Raw genomic sequence first — 8,519 nt, 5'->3', positions numbered from 1 at the left:
GAAATGACACTGAAGAAGGTTTATGGTAGTGAAATGAACATTTAACTCACAGGCAACAGTTGTGGTGGACATTCCTGCAGACAGCATGTCAATGACACACTCCCTCAAAGCTTGGGACATCTGTTGCAATGAAGCACTTGCGAAAGTTCATACAGGAAGACAATACTTTTCATGCACAGGCTGTAAGTTTTTCTTTCTCACCCTCACAGGTATGTTCACTCACTATCTCCAGGTGACACTGTCTGGGTAGGCATCAGCTGATTCACAATCAACCAATAGCACAGCGACACACCTTCTCTATCAGCCTATCATCTATTTGCCGTAGTTCTTTCCTGCTTCTGTTAAATCTTCAAATCATCTGTTAATCTGTACACTCATATTCTGTGTTAAATATTATTTTTACTTCACTCTCCTGTCTCTCCTGATCAAACTGTGTTGTGTGGTCAAACTGCACATTTTAGAGTGGCTGTTGGGAACATAAATTTGGGCTTCACAAGGAGGCACCAAATATATAGGGGTCAATATATTAGGTGTCACCAAGGAACACCAAATATGTAGGGATTTAATTGGCTATCGGAAATAATTAATAATTATTAATAATAATTAATAGTTATGTTAAATAATGTGACTTAATTAACATTAAATCACCTCGTGGGGCACCATTCCTGTAAAGGGAAAAATGATAGCCAGTTAAAGATATCAGTCTCAGAATACGCTAAACTATTAATTTGGAGTTTTGATTAATAATTAAATTAATGACAACCAAAATTAACAGTAATGCCTGAAGGATTTCGGAGTTCTTGACGCAGCAGAGGTTGACTATTCATTCACTCTTGTGCAACATTAAACAGACCGCAGGTATGATTCCAAAGAATTATATTTATTCACAAACTAGCAAGCAAAGCAAAACACACAAATTGTAACTAACTATATACAAGCTTGGGGTGTGTGTGTGTGTGTGTGTGTGTGTGTGTGTGTGTGTGTGTGTGTGTAACACCTAGGTGTGTCAGTTAATCACAACCCTGCAGTCCCTTTACAGCTGAACAAACATGATGCCATAGCTGTTGTTAATTAAAAGGATTCCAGTTCATTTGTCTTTTTCTCTAACTCCTTCCTTCTCGTCTTGCTTATAACCTACGGGGAACAATTATCAACAAGTTTAAGGTGTGTCCGTCAAATGATCATATTCTTGACGGGTTGCATTGCTTTGTACTGCATTACAGTGCAGCGCATAGAAAGGCTGCAGTGTGTAGTATTATTTTAAAGAGAATATAAACCATGGGTGCGCCTCATGCAGAGTATATGGAATTGAGTGTCTACTTTACTGTAATACAAATCAAGTTGAGACTAGCAGAAGGGGACATTTAATTTTAATTAATGTCCAACAGAAAGGCCTTTTGATTAATAAAAACTACGCCCTGCTTTAACAGTATGTCGATGAAACTTTTGACACTCCTCTTGCAGGAACAGTTATTACCACATTCAGGGTGCAACAAACAGGGAATGTTTCCCTTAACTTGCCACCGTCTCTACTTCTGGTTGTAGCTTCTTAGCTAATACTAGCACCTTAGCTAACGTTCAGCTCGTCCAACCGGCAAAGATCACGAGCGGTGGGCTTAGCCTCTCTTACAGTAGCTAGGGTGTATAAAAACATTAAACCGCATTTGTGTATTTTAATTTTAACCTTAGTTAACTTTAGAGACAGACAAGTCATGACTCTTGCTTTATCAATGTGTTATAACGTTAACCGTGAAATGCTTTGTGTGTCAACATGGAACACCACCCGAGAGGGCTTATATGAACGCTTGCATATGTGTCTAAAATTGTCAAGCTTGTAATAGCCTAATAGTAAGTCAGATAGATGACTGTGTTGATGCCAATATTTTTGTCGTGCCTATAAAATTATTTGGTGCAAGTGAGGTTACCGGGATTCAAGCTACAAAAAGGTGACGGGATACAGTTTTCAGTGTAACCAGGGGCGAAAATCCCATTTCATAGTTGGGGGGGGACAATAAACCGTAAAATTTTAGAGAATAATTCCAGGGGGGGACAAGGAAAAAAAGTTGTAGCCTGTCTTTTATAGAGCATCTTCTACCGCAATTTAACGCTTTAATTTTATCTCTGTCTCCCCGTGCACAGTAGTGGTTTATAAACAGTGTGCTGTGGGATCTGCCGCTATGCACCTCACAACCCTGCGTAATAGTCGCACGTAGTGACCGCTCCTCGTCAGTTAAATTGCACGTCTTTCATGTTTGTCTCACTGACAGGTGGAGAGCCTACAGACAGGTACCCATTAGCTACGAGCCGCTCCGCAACTGACTGTTCTTGTCCTGTCCTCTCCCTTTTCTTTTTCTCCTGTCCTCTCTATCACTAAACTCTGAGCTTAATCATTAGCTTTTAGCTTAGCAGCACTCGTAATTGAGTAGGCTTTTGAACAATGCAGGAGAAATGTTGCAGACAGTTTATATTATCAGCCTGGGCCTGGGGCTTGTTTTAACAGTAAATGGGATGTGTTGTAACTTGTGTAAGTTAAACTGTGTCTGTGTGAGTGTACATCTTACCCGCGATGCGCGATGTGGGTGGGTCCAGCCACACGCTGCTACTGCTGCCAAGTACTAACGGCTGCTAGCCCCGCCCGTTGGAAAGAGTGTGGACGCAATCATAAGAATTATGAATTATGATTTTTTTTATTTTTTCATGAATCTTACTGGGTGGGCAAGCTGTCAATTTGGGTGGGCCTGTGCTCACCCATAGATCCACCCCTGTCCCACACTGCATATATCTGGCAGGGTGCAGTGAGGTGAGGACCTGCAGCTCTCTCACTTCTTCTCAGCTGAACCTGACAGACTACATCTGCAAAGATGATTAAAGTAAGTGCGTTATTAACAACAATATTGTGCTTGTGTTGCTTTTACTGTCTGTATTTTGTGCCTCAGATGGACAAGCAGTGTCAGGTCATATATTTAAAAGTGGCACTAACAGCTGTGATTTACCAAAACCAGCCAGTAAGTTTAACTGTATTTTGCTTTCAAAAGGTCTTAGCTTCTTAGATTGTCTTTTATGGTCAAAATATTCACCACAGAGCACACATACATGCACATTAATCACCAAATACAAGTTCTTTTTTTCAAGAGCTGCAAATGCATAAAAGATTACTCAGCTGCTTAGGTTATTACATTCTTCCAGCAGTAATTTTATTACACTGGAACAGAAATGCTTGTTAACATTTTGTCTATTTCATTCATTCTCAGTCTCGATATCCAGAGCCTAACGCTGGCAGCAACGCATTCTGGTCTCTTTGGACTCATAAACTGAGTAGATTACAATAAAGGCCTTGTATCATTCTGGCTTTTTGTTGGCTACAGGGGTATACACGTGTTCAGAAAGGCATGGCAAGGTCGGCGCAGCGGGTTTAAATCACATTAAAAGCTAAAATGAATTAATGTAGTGACCAAGGTTCCTGCCACTCTCTTTATCTCTTAATCAGGCTGGATCAGATGCTTTTGGTTTTAGATAATTTAACATATTTATTAAAGGCATTCAAGTGAGATTTGTGTTGGAGTTTGTGTTGAGTTGAAGTATCAGTCAAAATAATCAACAATTAGATATTTATTCAAAATCATGCAGCCTCCTAATTAAAATCCAACTACCAGCTAAATTTACTTAAGGTGGCCTATTTAAAAAAAGTACTTTTTTGTAGAAAATCAGGTGGTGACTGATATGTTAAATAACTCAGTACAAATTAATATTGGTAAGTCAGTGCATAAAAGCAGCATTTTATTATTGCAGATGCTCAACACAGAGCTAGTTTGAGCTACTTTTGGTGTTATAAAATAAGGGTTTGGGGATTATACACTAATGAAAAGGTACTTATTATTATTATTATTATTATTATTATTATATTCAATTTTTGCCTATAGGACCCCTGCTGAAGAATGGGGGCCAAATTTATAAATATTATTTATATCAGTAAGATGTTCATTTTCACTATCTTTTTGTTCGTTTTGATAATAAACAGGTTCCTTTGCAATACATACATTTCTATTTCTTCATTTTGTGACCACAACACCAAGCCCCCCGCTCCGTAAAAGATTTCAGATTTCAGGCACACAAATCTTCCTTGCTCCACATTTCAGGCACAAAATTTTTTCTTGCTTTAACCCCTGAATAAAGACATCATGTGGAGGCTGGGGTAGATGCTGACTCTGCTGTAAGTCCCAAGTTTTCCTCTTAGATAGACAGATAGACAGATAGATAGATAGATAGATAGATAGATAGATAGATAGAGGATTGCCCGTCCCTTTCCCACGACCCGGGCCTCACAAAGCTCTGTCATGCTGCGCCCCTCTTGGAGTGGAGAGGTCGGCTGTGGTACATGTAACGCTGTCAGGGAATGTCTCTTACACTGTAAAAGCTCAATTTTGTGTTGATATTACGCAGCCATTCCAGCAAGCAAGATGCAAGATTTTACAATAAAATAACTCATACCTTTAAATATTTGTAGTTAGTTGGATGCCAGATTCTGTCCCTCAGTCAGTGAGAGGTGTGGAGAAGTGGCATCCCTTACACAGTACAGTAGGCAGTTTCCTTTAGACAGCGGTGTATGGGAGAGATGCAGGGAGACTGCCAGCTTCGCCTTCAGCCCAGCCCCGCACAGCTCAAGCCCCAGTGCCATGTGTTATCCGGGCAATTTACAGTTGGACTCTAACATGGAAAGGATTTCATACCCTAGTCATTCTATCCCTTTAGCCTGGCTTTCATTACATAGTTTGGTTGATGATTCAAATACAATTTTTCATACAACTTTCCTCTTCTCCATAAGCCTCCATTGTCTCAACCCTGCTTTTTTCCCTCCGCTTTTTACATCCTCCCCTGCATCCTCTGTGTGTTTTGCCTCCACATTTCAGCTGGGATCTTGATGTTTCAGCACCATCAGCTGATCTCTGCGGCCATGAAGTTGTTGCGCAATGGTGCCGGGTCCGAATGAAAGAAGTAATTCCAGAGTGAGGAAACAGAGTACAACTCTCTCAATCAACATGTTTGGAGAGGGTGCAGTTTCAAAATGTCAGTCATAAAAAAAGCAAAAAACCTAACTTAATAAAGCAAAAAATGTAGGAAAACTAAGAAAACAGCAGGAGCGACCGCAACAGGCTGCACGCGCGGGCGCATGCGCACTGAATCATTTGACAAAGTGACAAGATGTTAAAACAGCGGTGATCTGTGTTTCACAACCCTATAATAGATTGCTCGAGTATAATTTCCTAATCGTGGCACAGCTCAGTAGCCTATTCCCCTGCCACATGTACAGTAGCAACTGAGCCGAGGATTTCTGCCGTGCTCAGCCTTTTTTTTTCTCCACCGTGTAGGCTTACTTGACATCCAGTAGGCTAGTGCACTTAGGAAAATATTAGGCTACTCAGTTGAACATTCATCCCTCATCATTTTACAACACTTTTAGCCTCTGCCAAAATCTGTGCAGAGAAAAAAGGGAAAGCGCTGGAATCTCTGACCAGTCGGCCGATGGGAGTGTAATTAAAACACATGTTGGGTAATTTCAAAGGATGAAGTGAGGATTGGGGAGTTCACTGAGGCTGCTGGTGCTGTTTTTTGCCTGGAGCTGCAATAATATTTAGATCTAGTAAAATCCCACACTGTTTCCACACATCCACACAATAACGCACTGTATCTCCATCCCACCCCTCTTTCTCTTTACAGTGGGGTATGGTCGTCAAGAACATGCCCTTCGAGGTCGGACAGAAAATGACTGCAGTTGGAGTCCCCAACCATAACGCTGAACAGTAAGTAGTAATCAGAGAAGTAACAGAGGGTGGCTGAGGCTAATAAAACATGGTGGTCTTTAAGAGCATAGGCTTGGTTTCAACATTTGGGGGGCACAATTGAAACGGAGGATTTGGGCGTCCTCCCCCACGAAGTTCTTGTAGCGTCCAACTTTTAATTTCCTGCATTGTGAAGTTTTGATGCATCAGTTTTTGCATTTTCTGTAAATTTTAATTTCATCAAAATCAGGAATGACAAACACACACTCTAAATATTGAGGCAAAAATCCCCCCAAAATCTGCACCTACTGTTTTTTGCTTGGTTTGTCCTCTACTACTTTCTGCACTCATTCAATTTTCCCTGTGAAACACCATGACTGAACTCATCGCTTCGGCCACTCTTTATAAACTCAGAGATGGAGGTGGAATCTGTAATTAGTTACAGTCAGTGACCACCTATTAACTTCCCCTCAGTAATGTGGGGGGGATGAAGCTGGTTACCAGGTGAAAAGAGCAACCACACAACCGCTGAGGTTGTCTCAATAGTTTGTGCACTTTGTGTCCTCTTGCCCATTTTAAATGTAAGCACGTTCAATTAAAAAGTAATGACATTTTTTTGTTTATTTGTGTCGCAGATTTTCAGTGAACATTGGGCTCAGTGAGCAGGAGATTGCTTTGCATATCAACCCTCGTTTTAACGCCAACGGAGATGAGAAAACAGTGGTCTGCAGCTCTCACCTGGAAGGCAGCTGGGGTGAGGAGATGCGCATTAAAAACTTTCCTTTCCAGCAGGGAGAGGAGTTCAAGGTGAGAGGTTGTGTGTGCGTCTGCAGGTATGCCCCGTGTCTCGTTCTGTCTGTTATCACCTCTGTTGGAAAATGTGTGTCACTGTACCTTTGATAACAATCATCTCAGCACCAATTTATGTCTTTGCAGAGATCTGTAAGAGCTGCATCTTTGAATTTTTTATTCTTTCTACCCTCTAGATCATCGTTGAATTCAGTGAGTCAGGGTTCATGGTGATTTTGCCGGATGGCTTTAAGTTCACCTTCCTCAACCGCCCTGGTGCCAAGAAGTATTCCTGCTTCAGCTTCGGTGGGGAAGTTAGCATGAAGAGACTTGAGGTTGATTAAACCTCCACTCTTCTGGCAAATTCAGTTTTTCTTTTTCGCTTTGTCTAGCATCAGATCACATATAGCCCCAGCTTTTAGGTGCCTGAACACCACGTATCAGTAGTGCCTTACATGTTTACTGTTATGCAAGAATTTAGTTGACATGCAATTGCAAGCAACCACAGACACAACATGTATAAAGAAGATAAGCAAATGCAAAGTCCTAATAGTCGTCTGTGTTATCTGACTGTTATTTGCTCTGCAGTTTGCAGCGTTTAGGTCAAAAGTACCAGATAAAATGTGATCCATTGTTCTTTAAGGTGCCTTGAAATGCTGCATGCTCTCATGTTTTCCCTCCTAGACATTCCAGATGTATGACTAAATACAATGCTTGCCTTTACAACATGTATTAAAGCTAGTCCTTGATAAACTTGGTCTTTGGTGATTTATTACACTTGTTGAACATGCCTATTATCTCTCAAAAAGCCTCTTCCTTATCCAGCAAAAAGACGATTTGTGTAACACAGACACTGGTTCGCTCTACGATTAAAGGGACAGTTCACCACAGAATCAAATGTACATATTTTTTTCTCATACCTTTAGTACTATCTATTGATGTAGATTGTTTTGGTGTGAATTGCTGAGTGTTGGAGATATCAGCCGCAGAGGTGTCTGCCTTCTCTCTGATATAATGGAACTAGATGGCACTCAGGTTGTGGTTCTCAAAGCACCAAAAAAATATATTTGAAAACCTCATCAGCAATGTCTCTTTCCTGAAATCATGATGCAGTTACTCAAGATAATCCACAGACCTTGTTGTGAGCAGTTTCATGTAGGAACTATTTTTTCTTCTACTGAACTACACCTGCCGAGTGTGTCACTGCGCAGAAGGAAGCATGCACCTACTCATGGACGAGACACTTGTGATAATGCAAGATGTAAACATTAATGGCGTCCTCAGCTGAGCTGTAACGTTAGCTAGCTTTGTGGTGCTAGGTGAGCTAGCAGTGGATGCACACATCCATCTGTGTGATGATAGTGTAAAAAGTGCCCAAGCACAGCGGTGTGGGGTAAAAGTCTAAAAACACTAAAACACTAAAATACAATAAACTAAGAAAAAATTACTAAAAAGGGCAGACAACACCACCTAGGATTAATGAGCCTAGGACTCTAAAAACAGGTTCGTGAAATCAGGAAGAGCAGAGCTTTAAAATAACCAAGCAGATGCAGCAGGTACAATAACTTGGGTTTATTACCATAAAAAAAGGTCTTTTCAAAAAGGCGGTTTAACCCAAGGTTAAGATGGGTTTGTGTTAAAAGTCCATGAATAAAAGTAGTACTTAAAATACACTGGTAAGGTACACAGGTCTCGGCGTGCGGCTTCTGGCTCCGTGTAGTCTTCCCTGCCCGCCGGAATGTATTCCCTGGGCCGTAGCAGAGCTAACGACCCAGGCTGGACTAAAGCAGCGTTGGTGGACACTACCGTCGGCTCTCAGGTGGCCACTCCTCGTCCGGGGGGAACCCCTCCATCACGACCTGGATTTTTTTTTTTTTTTTTAGATCCATCACGACCCGGATGTCGGCTCTCGACCCTGGCCATCGCGTCAGCGCTCGACGTCGGCCTCTGGTT

At 41.4% G+C, this 8,519-nt stretch overlaps 1 protein-coding gene across 1 annotated transcript; it reads left to right on the top strand.

Moving 5' to 3' along the window:
• Positions 1-2,759: 2,759 nt before the first annotated feature.
• Positions 2,760-7,319, top strand: LOC125895927 (beta-galactoside-binding lectin-like). Its single transcript, XM_049588171.1, has 4 exons — positions 2,760-2,870; positions 5,716-5,798; positions 6,413-6,584; positions 6,764-7,319. Exons 1-4 carry the CDS (start codon positions 2,862-2,864, stop codon positions 6,908-6,910), a joined length of 411 nt encoding a protein of 136 aa, XP_049444128.1. The 5' UTR covers positions 2,760-2,861; the 3' UTR covers positions 6,911-7,319.
• The last annotated feature ends 1,200 nt before the right edge of the window (positions 7,320-8,519 follow it).

The sequence above is a fragment of the Epinephelus fuscoguttatus genome, linkage group LG1 (assembly GCF_011397635.1).
Source record: "Epinephelus fuscoguttatus linkage group LG1, E.fuscoguttatus.final_Chr_v1".
In the NCBI taxonomy this organism is placed as follows: domain Eukaryota; kingdom Metazoa; phylum Chordata; class Actinopteri; order Perciformes; family Serranidae; genus Epinephelus; species Epinephelus fuscoguttatus.
The sequence above is the reverse complement of the archived record's forward strand: the minus strand, read 5'-3'. Positions and strand labels throughout refer to the sequence as shown.

Excerpts from the sequence above, each read along its gene's own strand:
- LOC125895927 (XM_049588171.1), top strand. Across the intron at positions 5,799-6,412 it reads CCCAACCATAACGCTGAACA|ATTTTCAGTGAACATTGGGC; the intron begins GTAAGTAGTAAT and ends TTTGTGTCGCAG. Across the intron at positions 6,585-6,763 it reads AGCAGGGAGAGGAGTTCAAG|ATCATCGTTGAATTCAGTGA; the intron begins GTGAGAGGTTGT and ends TCTACCCTCTAG.